Genomic DNA, 16,256 nt, shown 5'->3' with positions numbered 1-16,256 from the left:
GATTTTTCTCATGAATCAATCGATCGATCTCTTGGGCTTGGACAAAGTGATTAAGAAACGGATTGCCACCTCGTCAAAAAAAAAAAAAAAAAAAAACGGATTGCCACGGTGAGCACATGATTCCACCAATCAATGATCAGCTCCCCGCCGACGGCACAACTTCATGGTGCCAGCCCATGGGCCGTGGCTGCTACTCCTGCAGTCTATCAGCTCCTCTGCTCAAAAAAGCTCCTCTGCTAATTCTCAAAAAAAAAAAAAAAGTTCCTCTGCTCTCAACTGTATCGGTGGTCGAGCTGAACCCAAAGAGGCAACCAAGTGTGATGCGATTTCTTTTAAATTTAAAAGAGAAATCAGATATGGCAAAGGAAGAGAATAACTGTAAGAAGAGTTTAATAATAAATTATTGGAAGAAAATAGTTCGCAGTCTCACAAAATGAGGTCACCTGTAAAGCCCCTGTTTGGATGGACTATGCTAATTTTGGATAATTTTTAGCTTGCTAATAATTAGACTTTGGTAGCCCAACATGTTGTTATCCTAGTACAATTTTTTTTTTTAAAAAAAATCGTGCAATTAGAAATTCTAAAAATTCAGTCGCCAGTATTAGTTTGACTATTGAAAACCTAATGTGGCACAGGTGCATTTGTCCTCGAGCCAGGCGTACATGGTTTTCCTTGTTTTTTTTTTTTAGAGTTGGGGCCAATTTTGGGGTGTGTCTGGATCTGGTTTGGGCCGAATTACTGGGGACTAGCCGAACGCACTTTTCTTCCGAGAAAACGCCCATCAGCGTGATGCTAACACGTGTGGAGCAATCACAATAGCGTCACGGTTCACGGGTTATTAACCCGCTCCACACCTTGACCAATAAAAAAAAAATACCCCGCTCCGCATAAACACCTCCTAATATTTTTTTACGACTGTACCACTTATAGGCACGTACATCTCCTACAACTAAAAAAACAAAAATAAGACAATTTTTGTTGTGACATTTGTTTTGGGGTCGCTGCTCTGCCGAGTCGTGCGATCGCTCGGATCGTTAGGCACCGGCAGGTGGGACATCCCTCCAAATGCCACACTTCCACAGCCACACGTGATCCATCTCCGCTGAATGCCACCCGGTAGCCACGCAACTCGGCCAAGATAAAAAGAAAAAGAAAAAACTCCCGAGCGTCTCCACCGCCGCCATCCGCGCTCCCCTCCGTCCTCCCCACCGCCGCTGCCCTGGCCCTCGCAACGCCTCCAACGACAGTGGCCATGATCTCCGCCGCCACCTCGATCCCTACCGCCCCTGTGCCATCGCCGAGTCCCGTCGGAGATGATCCCCCCGCTGTCGTGGTCGTGGAGGCCGGCTGGGCGGCAGCGGAAGCCAGCAGGCCGCGCGCGCGTCCCTCCCCCGATCCGGCTCGTGTATTCGTCGGGCCCTTCACCGGTGACGAGCCCCGCGGCAGCAAAAGCCGGCAGGGTGCGAGCCCGTCCTACCCCCCGATCCGGCTCGTGTCTCCATCGGTCCTGCTGCGCTGCCAAATCCTCCGCTCCTGCCGCACTTCCATCTCCCTCACGTCCTGCGAGGAGCACCACCAGGTGTGCCAATCCCTTCTCTTCCCTTCCTGCTGTGCGAAACCGACCACCCAAACCCTACCTTAAGCTAATTGGCTATTTGTATTCGGATCTGATCTAATTACATGTATTATGCCTGCTAACTTGGATCCCTTTCAAAGGTTATCATCCGTACATGTGCACAGCCATGTCCTTTACTGGATCTGTGCCTGCAGATCTATGTTCTTGCACTGAACCGAGAACTTCTGCTCTTCATCCTCCCCACCTTGGTGATATCTTTATTTTAAATATTTTGTCATGTGCACTATGTTGCAGGTTAAGCAAACAGTTACTGTTTAATGTTTGGAAGCAAAGTTGGGAGCGATCCATGCTCCTACTGTAGGTACCTTCCCGATCTTCCTTCTCCCTCTGTCTAATTTGTGGAAGGATTGGGATGGGTTATGACTAATATTTAGTTCAGTTTATATTCTATTCGGTAGACCGTCTACGAATTGGCTCTTCCGGCATGGATGGCCAGGGCGATGTCAGCATGAGTTAAAACAGATTATTTTATCTTTTAACTTTGTACACCTTTTGGTTAATTGCCCAAGATAGCTTTGTGTTTACAAACACAGAAGAAGTTTTTGTAATTCAGTGCATTGGAAATAAAAGAAGTCACATGTTTTCATGTATTTTCATATGTCCTGTTGTCAGCTTATTATGATTCTACATCTCATAGCCTTTCATTCAGCAAAGTTCTCCAGATATTACATTGGTTTTAGTGATTCATTGATCAGTGCATTGGGGAAAAAAAACAAGCCACATGTTTTCATGTATTTTCATATAATATCCTCTTGGCAGCTTATGAATCTACATCTCATAGGCTGCCTTTCACTCAGCAAAGGTGTCCAGTTATTACCTGATCCGTCCGCCCTTTGGTACTTATGCTGAAGTCTAAAGCAAGCATAGCAGATAAAAGGATTGTGAAAAAGTTTGCCTTGCAATGTGAGAACTGTGTAGCATTGAGTCTCCAACCTACATATTTTTTCGCATCTCTGAATATGTCTATCTTTTCAATTTCATTTCTGTTTTGATAGTACAATGGAGGATTCATTTAATAGCCAGCTAATTGCAATACCTCCACCATCTAATGGATGATGTTTTGCTGTTTTTTATTCAGATAGTGAACCATGGTAATAGGCCGCCGATTTCTCAAGGTCTGGCGCTGATTCTCGTCCTCCGCTAAAGTAGCCTTGCACCAACCCATTCTTGAACGACGCCTCTGCTCAGCACCTCTCATCCCCAGGCATCATGCCAACTAGCAGGCCAGAGGTACGTCCCCAGAGAAGCTGCTGGCAAAGTATGGATGCATTAGATTTGTACTTTTCTATTGTTGATACATATGAAGGTATTTTAACACAATCTATCTATTTAATCAATAGACTTCATTCAGTAAGCTACTCTGAATTATTCTGTTCGGCTGGTTGTTTCAGAGCATCGGCGGTAGTGTGTGGTTGTTCTCTGTCTTACAAAATAGTGTGCATACAGAAGCAGCCGGCTAGCTTTTAGTTACGGACAATGGGTTGATATTCTGCTTTATGGCAACAGAACATAACTACAGATTAATAGCTCTACTAAACTTGGAATCTTCATGTCCTGTGAACGCACCGACCTTATGGCTTCTGATGTCTTTTTTTATGTTATTGTTAGTGCTTGTGCCATGATGAGAACATATCTGCAGCATCTTTAATTTGTTCTTTCCAAGCACCTTCTACAGTGACAAGTCAATAACACAAAACGTTCGTGGAATCTTCAGTCCCACTCTCTGCGTGCGCGGCTGCTGGAGACCGGCGAGGAGGATTGTCGCGTCGCGCTCCGCCGTCGTCGCGCTCGTGGTCTCGCTGCGCCTCACCCTCACCCTCTCGACGGTGCGTGCGCTGCTGGGCTTGGCGACGAGGGCTGCCGCGGCAGCGCTCACCGTTGCCGCTGTTTCTTTTGTTTTCTCCCCACCGACTTTTGCGCCTGCGCCTAGCTCCACGGACGGAGGATCCATTGCGGGATATGGCTAGCTAGGCTCTGTTTGTTCGTCGATTTGACAGGTCCTCAAATGGAGTGCGAAGATAATGTCCCCCTCCCCCACCGAATTTAGATCTATACAATAGTGATGGATGCAGCATGTTCATATTAGGCTAGCTATGTTTACCATGCTTATAGACCTTAGGTAATGTTCTTGGAGGCAGCACGTCAAGGACTGGTATGTTTGTACAGGCAGACATAAGTTTAGTCGCATTCAATATTTCATGAACACATAGATTTGTGTCGATTTCGTGTACAGCTCTGTGTTGGCATGCCATTTGTCTCTGTGTCGATTTTGGGAACCGAAAAGCAGATTCTTCTGCTACTTGCATAGTTAGTAAATACCAATTGTTTAATTTGCATTGTGGTCGTCTGTGGCAGCTGCTCAAGCAATTCTTAGGGATCTCCTTTCTCTCAAGAGAGAGCAGCTCGTCTGCTTCTTTATGGGAAAGCCAGATTTATCCAGGCTCTAGGTGTCAGCCGTTGGTCGTGAGGAGCAAGGGCTGTGCGGCAGCAATACTTTTTACCTCTCCAATTCTAATAATATGTATATTTCTGCAATTTGTTTAATTTTTCTTTACTTTAGTACTGCAGTTTCAGGGCATGTTTTTATTTTTAAACCTTGTCATTCTAGATAGTAAATTGCTTCTTGGTGGATTATTTATTGGTGAGCTCTAGGGGTACATTTTAGATCGGATTCTTTGTCATTAGATAGTTTAGCTTAAGCGTGGTGCCAATTCTCAATTAAGTTGTCGTAAAATGCAGGGTTCAGCTGACATGCACACAACAACATATTTGGTGCTGGACGACACCTTCCCCCACACTTGACAAGGCCATCCTGGAAGGGTCTGTGCACTTTGATGGCTATCTCAGGAGCCGAGGAGCATGTGTGGACTGGTACCTGAGCAAATTTTCCACTATACCATATCTGTTGCTATCATGGCTGCACAAGCACCACAATACACATCATATAAATGATGGTCAGTATACTTGCTTTGTCTACAGCTGATCTGAATTTGTCTGTCTTCAGTATGTGTCCGCAAAGTGTCTGTTTCATGTTCGTTTTTCTGCTTACCAGGGAAGGGGAAGATACAATGTTTGCTTCCTTATGATTGTTGCCCAAATTTCTCTACTGTAAACACTACCCAGCAGAAGGTGATCCATAGTTTTCGGCGCCTGGTCACAGATGATGCACTCATCAGAGCTCTGCAACCCATGACAATGTCTTCTAGCAGCAGTCCAACAACATCCATGCATCACCAGCTAAAAGAAAATTTGGACTCATGGGAGGACATCGCTTTTCCAGATTTGCTTAACCCCAGGCGGTTTTGATGAACCATAGAACATTGCGACATAGGCTGAGGCTGTAGAATACTGCTGGTTGCTGGACAAGCACCAGGAGGTCAAGACACTGGTAATGTCACACACACATGCCTGTTGTGGAATTGCTTCCGCCGCTCCCTAGCCACTGCCGCGAACAGCGCTATAGGAATTTCTGAGTTTGGAGTTTTTGATATTTTGTATATTTGTCCCAATAGGCTTCACTTGAGCAAATCAGGACGCTATAGGAATTTCTGAGTTTGGAGGTTTTGATATTTTGTATATTTGTCCCAACAGGCTTCACTTGAGCAAATCAAGATAGAAGGCATATGTGTTACTGAGTTCGGGATATCAGATATCACAAATGCACTGGCTTAGAGCAACATAAGAGTCGTGATGTCTAGTTTGAATTTTTTTGGCGGAGATGAAGGGACCGTGAAGCCTAAGAGGGGGGGGGGGATTAATTAGGCAACTTAAAAATTCTAACTCTAAACTATGGCCTCTTCTTCTAACCCTAGCAAAACCTATGTAATAGATAAACTATCTAGATGTGCAACTATGGTTTTGCTAGTGTGTTGCTATCTCTACTGCAAACGTAGTAAAGTAATCAATGTAAATGCGGAAGCTAAAGAGCAAGGTAGAGATATGCAAACTTCCGTCGACGACTCCGGTATTTTTACCGAGGTATCGAGAAGCGCGCAAGCTTCCCCCTAGTCCTCGTTGGAGCCCCTCATAAGGAATCCCTCGCAAGGGCCAAGCTCCCGGTCGGGTAACTCCGTGGATAGCCTCGGGCCTTCCCCACGCGCAAGTGGGTCTCCGACGTGCCTTCCGGCAAGCCTCTCCCGGATGCTCCCCGCCGTCTTCACTATCAAGCTTTCGGCCGAAACGCCGCGGGCCTTGTTCCCTCCGGTACACGGTGGTGGCCACACCACAAACGCGGTTGGTGTGATCTCGCAAGACTTCAAGCCCCTCCGGCGTACAACAATGGTGCTCGCAAGCACCGAGTGGTAAGAGGTATGCAAACCTCACTAAACACTAGGCCTAAACCTAGAGCAAGCGCATAAGCGGTGGTCTAATCAACCTAAGCACTTCGCAAAGCACCTACGCTAATCACCTGATGAATCACTAAGCACTATGCAAGTGGAGATCACTAAAATACTGTATCAACACTCTTGGTATGTTTCCTCAGCTCCACACAGCTCAAATGGCCGGTTGGGGGTTATATTTATAAGCCCCACTGAGAAAGTAGCCGTTGGGATCGAATTCTCATGAAACTGCTACTGACCGAACGCTGAATCGTCCCGACCGGACGCGTCCGATCGTCCCGACCGTTGAGCCGGCAATATACTGATCGGACGCTGGCAAGCGTCCGGTCGCCTGCCATCAGACGCGTCCGATCGCAGATTTGCCGCTCTGGAACCTTACTGTACTCGATCGGACGCTACTGTCCTGCATCCGGTCGGTTGCCGCCAGCGTCCGGTCTAGTGTCCAGTCGCCTGTCTGCCGAGCCACTTGCCCAGCGTCCGGTCGCAGCGTCCGGTTGCTTGTCCAGCGTCCGGTCCAGCATCCGGTCACCCTAGTGAGCTCATTTCTTCGTGATTTTGCATACGGCTTGGTTCCAATCTTCATGCTTGGACTTTGCTTGACCTCTTGGGTCTTCTCTTGTGCTCCTAAGGTCTTGCTTGAGGTGTTGATCATCGGATCATCACGTCGCCTTCGTCCAAGTTACGTCTTGCACCCTATTGAACTACAAAACAAACACCTTCAAATTCATTAGTCCAATTTGATTGTGTTGGTCATCAAACACCAAAATCCAAAGTAAATGGGCCAAGGGTCCATTTTCCTTACAATCTCCCCTTTTTGGTGATTGATGACAACACGACCAAAGCAAGCAAATAATAAGAGTTTGGAAGTTAAAAACTACCTACTTGCTAGGATGCAATGCAAAGGGCAAGTTTATTTGATACTTAAAGATACCAATTGAAACTACATGAAAGCTTATCTTGCCCTTGCAAAAATCCCCATGTGGCATTATGGATTCCTACAAATTTTACCATTACTTAGACTAATCCATAATCCCCTTTCCTCCCTTTCTCGGACCATTACCACTTATAGACATCAACTTGATGCTTGCCTTTGGTCCTTCAAATTCTCCCCCTTTGGCATCAAACACCGAAAAGGAAGACATTAGTAGCACACGGGAGGGTCAAATTTCGTGATCCTTTGTGTATAGAGTGAAATGGATCACAAAATTAGACTCTCACATTATATAGACTAAGCTCCCCCTAAATATATGCATACATATGCAAAGTTAGCAATTTATTGTACAAGAGAGTTTAATCTATATAATGCATGGAGAAAGCATATAAATATGAAATGAAATAACATGATGATGCCAATTGAGGAATGATGCTTAACTCCGGGGACTCCAATTTCCTTACAATGAGACTACTACACATGTGATAGGTTTGAAAAATTGATACCATTTGAAAAAGTGTTAGTCTCAAGGCATCCAAGTTGTAGAATTACTCCCCCTAAATATGTGCACACAAATGTGGAACACTTTGTAGGAATCATGCACATTGTTTTTAGAGTCAAAATACCACTTGAAAGATGACTTCTCATGAATGTGAGAATCATTTTCAAAAATGATATTCGGGAGAGATTATCTACAATTTGGACTTTGGCACATATTAGGTAAACAAAAGTAGAACAAGCTATGTGCCGTGCTCCTAAACAATTTTAAACCATGTAGGTTTGCTCCAAGGGTTGATAATGAAACCGAGCAAGCCTACCATATGATATACCTATTGAATGCATGGCAAAAGATTTAAACATGTAAATGCAAACATAGGCATGAAAGATAACTAGATGCTTTAAGAGTATAACAATTGAAAAACAATACCAATTGAAATGAATACTAATTGAAAGTAATGACATCTAGTTACCTAACATGGGAAGAGGAATTTGGGTCCATAGTATTCACTAACCTACTTGGCAATGACTTTGTCCATCATGATGCACCCCATGAAATGCACCCAAACTTAGCCAAGTCTCCAAATTCCCCACGTCCGACGGACTTCTCACTTCTCTTTCGGGATCCAAACCTTCTTGGTGCTCTTCATATTGGAAATGATTTCCTTTGGCACCCAAAAGCATTTGATCCCATTGTTGGCTTGCTTGTTCACCTTGATAGCCACCACCTTGTCATTTTTCTTCTTCTTCAAGAGATAAGGTGTGGAGGCCTTCTTGTCCACCTTGTTGGTGTAGGTGTTGGAGAGCTTGCTTGTTTGCTTTTTCTCCTTCTTCTTTGCTCCTCCCCCATTCTTCACCTTGCACTCATAGGACTTGTGACCTTCCTTGTGGCACACGTAACAAACCACGGTTTCTCCTTCATCAAGCTTCTTCACTCCCTTGACGGTGTTATCTTGATGAAGTTGGGTTTGCTTCGCCTTGCCTTTCACTTGAGTTAAGTCCTTGGTGAGGCGAGCTACTTCTTGCTTGAGTTGCTCATTCTCCTTTGCAACCTCTTGTGTGCATGTATCTACAACAACTTTCTCAACACAAACTTGGTTACACAAAGGTGAGTCTAAACATAAATCATTGCAAGAAGTAGAGGCATCCTTTTTAGACATGTTAAAGATAGAACTTTTCCTTTTAGGTGCCTTGGTGGGGGTTGTGCTAACGGCTTCAAGATTAGCAACTTTATTAGTTAGCTCATCACAATGTTTGCACATGGTTTCCATTTTAGCAAGCAAACTATTATATGCTTCTTGTGAGCTAGCTAACTTTTCTTTTAATTTTTAATTTTTCTTTTCAAGTTGCTCATCATTGATTGTGCATGCATTTGTTGTTGCACTAGTCTCAAGTTTCTCAATTTTAGTAGATAGTTCAACATTGAGATTAGCAAAGTTCTCATATTATTCAAGCAAGGTTTTGTATGCTTTTTGTGAACTATCTAGCTTTTCTTTTAAACTTTTAAGCTTCTTTTGTTAACTAGTGCAAGCTTTAGCAAAATTAAGATTTTCTTGCACAAGTTCATGATAAGAAGGCATATCATCATCACTATCACTCTCACTAGAGGAAGAGCTTTCGTTACCTCGTGCCATAAGGCACACACGAGAAGAGCTTGATGATGATTGCTTGTGGCCTCGCCTCTTGTGATGGGGTTCTTCTTCACTTGAAGAATCATCCCATGACCTTATTGATGTGAGGGCTTGGTTCTTGCATGCCTTCTTCTTTGTCTTGGGTGTGGGCTTGTTTGGACAAACTTCCACAAAGTGCCCTAACTCACCGCATCCATAGCATCCTCTCTTTCTTTGCTCTTTTCTTTGATTTGTGAAAATGAAATCTTGAATTTGGATGGGCACACCCTTGACATTGAGCCTTTGGATCATCTTCTCCACCTTGTTGATCACTTTGATTGATTCTTCATCAAGATTGGAGGTGGAGGAGGAAGATTGATCATCACTTGAATCTTCATCATCGTCCTCATCTTCTTCTTCATCTTCACTTGTGGAACTTGAGCTTGAGCTTGTCTCAACTTGCTTGCCCTTCATCTTCTTTTTCTCGCTACAAGCGAGAGCTTTGCCTTGACTTGATGAAGAAGCTTCTTCTTGACCCATCTTACGCGACATTTCAAATGCCACTAACTTGCCAATGGCTATGCCCGGGGTCATGTTGCTCAAGTCCTCCATGTTGTGAAGGATGGTGATGATGCTTGCATATTTCTTTTGTGGTAGCACGGAGATGATCTTCCTCACGATGTCCACATCATCTAGCTTTAATAATCCTATAGAATGGAGCTCATTGATAATTAGATTCAAACAAGAATACATATCATGAACAAGCTCATCATCATTCATAGTAAAGGAATCATAGTTTTGCTTTCCTAGAAAATGTTTTTCTCACGGACATTGCTTGTGCCGTCATGGAGCTCTTGGAGTTTTAATCAAATTTCATGTGCCGTATTTAAAGTGAATACTTGGTTAAAAACATCCATACTAAGTGATTCAAATAAGCAATTTTTAGCTCTAGCATTGAAGTGCATTTCTTTTTCATCACTCTTTGTGGGTTTTTTGAGATTCTTGATGGGTTTCATCCCGTCACGAGTGACTCTCTGTCGGTGTTTTGGACTGGCGGGCCCTCAACCAACTAGTGAAAGTGTACTGCGTGCCCCTAATCCCGGATGGTGATGCAAAGAGACATAAGGTTTATACTGGTTCAGGCAATAGGTGCCCTATGTCCAGTCTGAGAGATCGATCTTGTATTCCTCGCACTAAAGTGCTTGTAGTAGGGGGTTACAAGCAAGGCGAGAGAGGGAGCTAGTGCCAGGTCTCTGCGTGGAGCAGTGTGAGTTGCTTGAGATGTTGATCTCAGGCAGCGGGGAAGCGTGCGTATTAGAGAGTGTTGGGCATGTGTTCGTCTGAGCGTCTATGCGTGAGTTCGTGAACCCATGAGCTCATGTGCTCGTGAGCTCGTCTCAGCCTCTCTGTGTCCTGTGAGTGTCTGTCTATGTTCTGTGAGTGTCTGTCTGTGTTCTGTGAGTGTCTGTCTGTGTTCCGTGAGTGTCTGTCTGTGTTCCGTGAGTGTCTGTCTGTGTTCCGTGAGTGTCTGTCTGTGTTCCTGTCTAGAAACGGTCCCGGTCTCTCCCTTTTATAGTTGAAGGGGGAACAGGGGTGATACATGTGTTCGCTATGTGGCATCTTGTGAGCGGAGGTGGCGTGTCCGAGCCCTGTAGCTTGCCACTGTGGCGGCATGGTCAACGGAGCGGTCTTGTCCTTGATGCACTGGAGCGACACGCCGGTCACGCCCGATCCTATGCGACGTGGGAGCTCAAGTGATAGCTTGACGCAGGGCATGGTGGACGACATGCTGGTCGCTGTATGTCGACAGCGTAAAGAGCCGAGGCTCAGTTGGTGTAGAGGCCAAACCATCGTGGGGGGCTCGGCGGGCACGAATCTCGAGGCTGCCGAGGCCCTGAAGCGGATTGCCGAGGCTCGGAGGGAGCAGTTGGTCCTATACACTGATTCCAAGGCTACAGGTACCCGGACATGACTCCCCATGCCACGCTGTCCTCGGAGCAGGGGTTAGGTAGCACAGTGCAGTACGGGTGTCAGTCGTGGGCACAGTGCCGAGCACAGCGGCCGGTAACCCCTGCCTCATCCTGTCCCGGATGGCATGGTGTTGATGTGACTCCCATCCCGTCGGTCACTCCGCTGTGTCGAGCCATCGTTCGGCTGACGTCACGGGAGTGGTTGATCGTGTTAGTTGGGCGTGACGTTCTGTCAGGGAAATCGGTCGAGGCAGAGGCGACGGGGTTGTCGCCAAGCCGGCCTCGAGTGAGGTGGAGAATCGGCACCTCGTCCGAGGCATTATGTGCGGGGCCTCGAGCGAGACAGAGAATCGGTACTCCATCCGAGGCCATACGTGCGGGGCCTCAAGCGAGATGGAGAATCGGTACTCCGTCTGAGGCCTTACATGCGGGGCCTCGAGCGAGATGGAGAATCGGTTCCCCGTCCGAGACCTTACGTGCGGGGCCTCGAGCGAGGCAGAGAATCGGTAGCCTTGGACGAGGTGGGGTTTTGCCGATAGTTGTCCCTTGGCTTCGATTTTTGCAGGGTCTAAGCGATTTTTTCGGTTTTTGCTTAGGGGACCCCTTTTTATGGTACCCGATAGTAGCCCCCAAGCCTCGGGGAGAGTGTGAGCGCTCTCCCTGAGGTTTTGACAAGACTTGGCTCGTGGCAGCTCCTGGCGGGATGGTGTTTCGTACTCGAGGCCTCGGTGGGTGCGTGCGAGTGCACCCGCCAGGTGTAGCCCCCGAGGCCCTGGAGGAGTGGATTTATTCCTCTAGGGGCTTTTCTCATGTTGAGTGAGGGGTTTTATCGCGTTTGCCGAGCCCACGAGTGCGAGTTCGGGTCGCTGGGTCTCGGCTTGGTTGTAGGAAGAGCCCCCGAGCCTCTGCGCAGAGCAAGAGGGTGATTAGGAGTTTCCCTGTCTTTTTTTGTGTGGCCCTCACGCATCCTTTTCATTCAGAAGGAGGGGTGGAGTATGCCAGGCTACCCTCGGTGGGTGCGAGCGGTGACACCTCCGGTGCGCTGTTATCAGGTAAGTCCGAGTGGAGGCCCGTGCCCCGTTCGATAGGGGTCGGCTGGTGGTCCAGAGACGCACTCCAAAAGTACCAGAGGGCTTCTCTAGTGGGTCCCAGGGCCGTTCGATTAGCCCCGGGGGCTCGATGCCTCCCTTCGGTGGGATCCCAATCAGAGACCTCCCTGCTGGTCTCGGACATGACTTAGGGCATCCTGAGCGATCGCTTGCTCGGGCCTCGGCCATGTATGGGCTCGCCCATAGTCATCCCTGACTCTGTTGTCCTGGGGCGGCTGTCGAGACCCTCAGGGGCCCAGCCTTCAAACCCCTGGACCGTAATGGGCTCGGTGCCCAGTTCCTTCGTCTGAAAGGAATCGGGTGGGGGATATTCCCCTCCCATCGGCTGACAACGGCAGGTGCGCCTTTTGAGGCAGTTTTCTTGGAGAGATGGAACGGCGCCTGCCGTTGCTGTGGTTGGATGCGACGCGATGTCAGCGGATGGGACGTTACTGTGCGTGCACGATTAATAAGGAAAAGGTGGGCGCGTGGGCGGTTTAATCGGATCCGGATTAACTACGCCAGATCTGAGGGAAACTTCCCCGATTTTGTCGCCAGTCCATTTCACCCCCTTCCCACATAAATATGTATCAGGCCTCGCCCCTCTCCTCCTTACCTTGCCTACATTTGCCTTTGCTGCCCTTGAGCCGTTGCTAGGAACAGAGAGCGCTGGGGAGAAGAAGGGAGAAGGGGGGGGGGAGAGAGAGAGAGCCTTACCGCTATAGCCGCATTCTCCACCGCACCCATGGCCGGTGGCGCTGTTGTCCTTTAGGCGGATCCTTGGGGTCCGTCCGACGTGTCGGTGGAGACGCTGTAGTCGCTCGTTGATGACGGCCTCCTCTGCCCAGTTACCGACCCCACCAGGCCGGAGTGGATTGCTCCGGGGGGTGAGCCAGAGCCGAGGCCACGCGATGGCTACGTCGTGAGCTTCGTGGCCTTCCATGAGTGTGGTCTCGGTCTACCGGTGGACCGGTTCATGCGGGTGCTCCCGTACTACTACAGCATGGAGCTCCACAACTTCAATCCCAACTCCATCGCGCAGGCGGCCATCTTCGTCGCTGTCTACGATGGGTACCTGGGCATTGCCCCCCACTGAGAGCTGTGGCTCCACCCCTTCCGGGTGGGGCTCACCACCAAGCCGACGGGCACGACGGGCACGTGGAAGGCAATGACGGCCAGTGGCTGCACTCTCCAAGTGCGCCAAGACTGGCAGCCCCTCTACATCCCGGCTCAGCTCGCGTCGTCCAACCATCACTGGTACAACAGCTGGTTCTACCTCCGCAACGACAACGGCGGACTTCCCCCCTACACCAAGCGGGTCGTGGAGAGCCAGCCGGAGAAGTGGAGGTACGGCGTCCCGGTGGTCGATCAGCCCAAGCTACAGCCACTCCTAGAGGGGCTGGAGAGGCTACGCAGCCGTGGCCTTACGGCGGCTATGGTCGTGGCGGCCTTCCACCGCCAAAGGGTGCTGCTGCTGATGGCTCGGCGGTAGCGCCTATTCGACATGACACCGGACGAGCCGATCGATGGTGTCCGGATGTCCGCCATCGCCCTCTCCGATGAGGAGATTCTACGTTGGGTGAGGGAGATGGTGGAGGGGTGGCTAAGGAGCAGTGGTCTAACCCCGTTCGCGATGTGCCCGTCGTGGGGGTACCTCTCTCTGGTAAGTCACGTGCCGCTACGGCCCCCGAGGCCTCCTTGCTCCTCGCATTTTCCTGTTCCCTTATTTGTGTTCGCCGTTCCTACAGGGGATGAGGGACGTGCGAGCCTCCCCACCGCCCGTTCCCAAGGACGTAGAGCGGTGGGCGGTGAACCGGGCGCATGCCGAGGCTCAAAAGAAGCGGAAGGACGCCGAGGAGGCAAAGTGCAAGAGGAAGAACCTTAAGCGCGAAGAGCTAGAGAAACGTCGCTGGCATTAGAGGCACGAGGGTCTCCCGGTGGAACCATCTCCATCACCGTCGTTGTCGGATTCCTCGAGCGATGACGACGAGAGCGAGGTGGGGCGGGTATCCTGGACCATCTCCCTGACATCAGGGGGACGGCGTTTGAGGCATCGGCGAGCAGCCCAGCGTTTCTAGGAGGAGGAGGAGAGGATGCCTCGAGGCCGGCGATGGCCCGCCCTGGGGCCAAGGCCGACGTGCCCGAGGCACGGGCGTTAGGGAAGCGTGCTGTTAGCCCAGTGGGCTCGACGGCGGAGGTGGAGTAGGCAGCAGCGGGGACGACACAACCACCTCTGCAGAGGGTCGAGGGGCGCCGGAGTCCGGCGAGGGCTGGCCGGCGTTGGTGGACACAGAGGCCATGCCACCGTTGCCGCCACCGCCATTGCAGAGGAGGAGGGACGCGGTGCCGAAGCGGCTGTGTCCCCGTTCGAGGTGATTGTTTTTTGGCAGAGTTGGCAGCATCTCCCATTTGTTCCTTGGTTGCATGCTGACCTTGTCGGTGCTTTGCCTTCAGCCAGAAGCGTCAGGCGGAAGTGTTTGCCCTGGCGCCACGTAAGGCACTCAAGGTGAGCACCAGCTCCACCGCCCAATGGGTGGTGGAGGCGTAAGCCGCCATACAACGTGGCGCGGCGTTGGCGAGGGCCAACCCGAAGGAGCCGGTCGCCTAGGGAGAGGCTACCGAGGTGGCCACAGAGCAAGCGGAGGAGGAGGAGGAGCTGACCCATGAGGCCGAGGCCAACGAGTTAGATGGGGCCGAGGCGCCCTTAGTTGCTGAGGCCACCGAGGGCACGACCGAGGCCCCCTGGACCTCCGAGGTCGAGGCGACGGGGGCCGGGGCGTCCAGGACCACCGAGGCCGAGGTGGCGGAGGCCAAAGCCCCCAGGACCACCGAGGCCGAGGTGGCGGAGGCCGGCGTGGGCACGATGAAGCCGACGGCCCAGGAAGCAGAGATGGAGGCGGGGCAAGCTTCAATACCGCCCCCGGTCCAAGGCCCGCCACCATCGCAGGAGAGCACCCGGGAAGTGGAGGTCCATTTGATCTTCTCCAACGATACTTCCCGGGGGAAGGAGGTGGCAGATGCCGAGGTGGCCAGCACCGTGGAGTAGCCAGCTCCAACCTCTGGCGAGGGAAGCTCGGCCCTCATGCGGGCACAACCCGAGCCCCACGGGTGGGATCACCCATGTGTCTTGTGGCAGAGTCAGGACGACCCAGAGGGGGAGCCCCTGTTCGCCCTAGAGGACACGGCCGAGGGGGGGCGTTGGGGCTCCTTCAAGCAATTCCGCCAGCTAGCGGAGCGGTCGCTGCGGATAGCGTTGTCTATCATGGCCGACGATCTGCCCGGCGTTGCCCAGGTATGCGCCTTCTTTTCTCATGCGGTGTCGTCTTTTTTCCGAGTTTTCTCGCAGTGCTTGATGTCTGTTCTGCCTATCTAGGAGCTCAAGGCCCGGTCCCTCAGGAAGTCGTTGTTCCTCCGGCGGGAGAGGGACGTCTAGGACCAGCTCTGGTAGCAGAAGGACTTGCTCACCAATGCCAACGAGCTTCTGTTGGCGCGGAGCGCGGAGGTGGAGGACCTCCGCCTTCGCTGTGCTGATATGAAGGCCGAGGCAGTCATGGCTTGGGAGCAGGCCACCCCTTTGGCGGCGCGGATCAAGGAGCTGGAGGAGGAGCTAACCCGGGTGGCCGGTGAGCGGGACACCTTCAGGTCCCAGGCTGAAGAAGCGACGGCCTCTGCCAAGGCCATCGTTGGACAGCTGGGGGCAGAGCAGGGCGCGCACCTACTGACAAAAGGCGCCCTAGCGGAAGCCCTCAAGGTGGCCGAGGCCTCCTGGGCCGAGGCTTTAGTCTGGAAGGGAAAGGCCGAGGGTGTGTCCTGTTCCCCTTGTTTTATTTGTTTTTCTTGCGTTCGACCCCTAACTCATCGATGTGATGTAGAGCTGGAGAAGGGGGCTTCCAGGGCGGCCGAGGCCTCTCGGGTCGAGGTTTAGCGCTAGAAAGAGAAAGCTGAGGCCTCTCGGGTCGAGGTCCAGCGCTGGAAAGAGAAAGCCGAGGGTGAGTCCCGTAGGCCCTCGCCCTTGTTCGGCTTATTTCCTTTGGTGCTTAACCCCATCCTGCTTGTCTTGGTGCAGGGTTGGAGAAGGAGATCTCCCGGGCAGCTGAGGCCTCCGTTGAAGTGTAGGCGGTGCTTGAGGCCGAGATCAGGGAGCACAACGCGCTGTAGAGCGCCGCCCGTACCGTCTGCGAGG

At 50.7% G+C, this 16,256-nt stretch overlaps 1 protein-coding gene and 1 long non-coding RNA gene across 16 annotated transcripts; one reads left to right on the top strand and one right to left on the bottom strand.

The window, feature by feature from the left end:
* The first annotated feature begins 1,139 nt into the window (after nt 1–1,139).
* LOC136476277 (uncharacterized) lies at nt 1,140–5,271 on the top strand. Of its 15 annotated transcripts, none has more exons than XR_010763507.1 (6): nt 1,140–1,579; nt 1,871–1,937; nt 2,715–2,866; nt 3,351–3,462; nt 4,376–4,590; nt 4,689–5,271. It is a non-coding gene; the product is annotated as an uncharacterized lncRNA (long non-coding RNA). The 15 variants fall into 15 exon arrangements; XR_010763502.1 differs by having other exon boundaries at nt 3,351–4,157; XR_010763506.1 differs by adding an exon at nt 2,439–2,539 and having other exon boundaries at nt 3,351–4,590.
* A 9,406-nt stretch (nt 5,272–14,677) lies between these two features.
* On the bottom strand, nt 14,678–15,157 carry LOC136468984 (cold shock-induced protein TIR1-like). Its single transcript, XM_066467357.1, has one exon. The coding sequence runs from the start codon at nt 15,155–15,157 to the stop codon at nt 14,678–14,680; it is 480 nt and encodes a 159-aa protein (XP_066323454.1).
* Nucleotides 15,158–16,256: the final 1,099 nt, after the last annotated feature.

Source organism: Miscanthus floridulus, chromosome 8, assembly GCF_019320115.1.
Source record: "Miscanthus floridulus cultivar M001 chromosome 8, ASM1932011v1, whole genome shotgun sequence".
NCBI classification, from domain to species: Eukaryota; Viridiplantae; Streptophyta; class Magnoliopsida; order Poales; family Poaceae; genus Miscanthus; species Miscanthus floridulus.
Note: the sequence above shows the minus strand (reverse complement) of the source record. Positions and strands in the feature narration are given on the sequence as shown.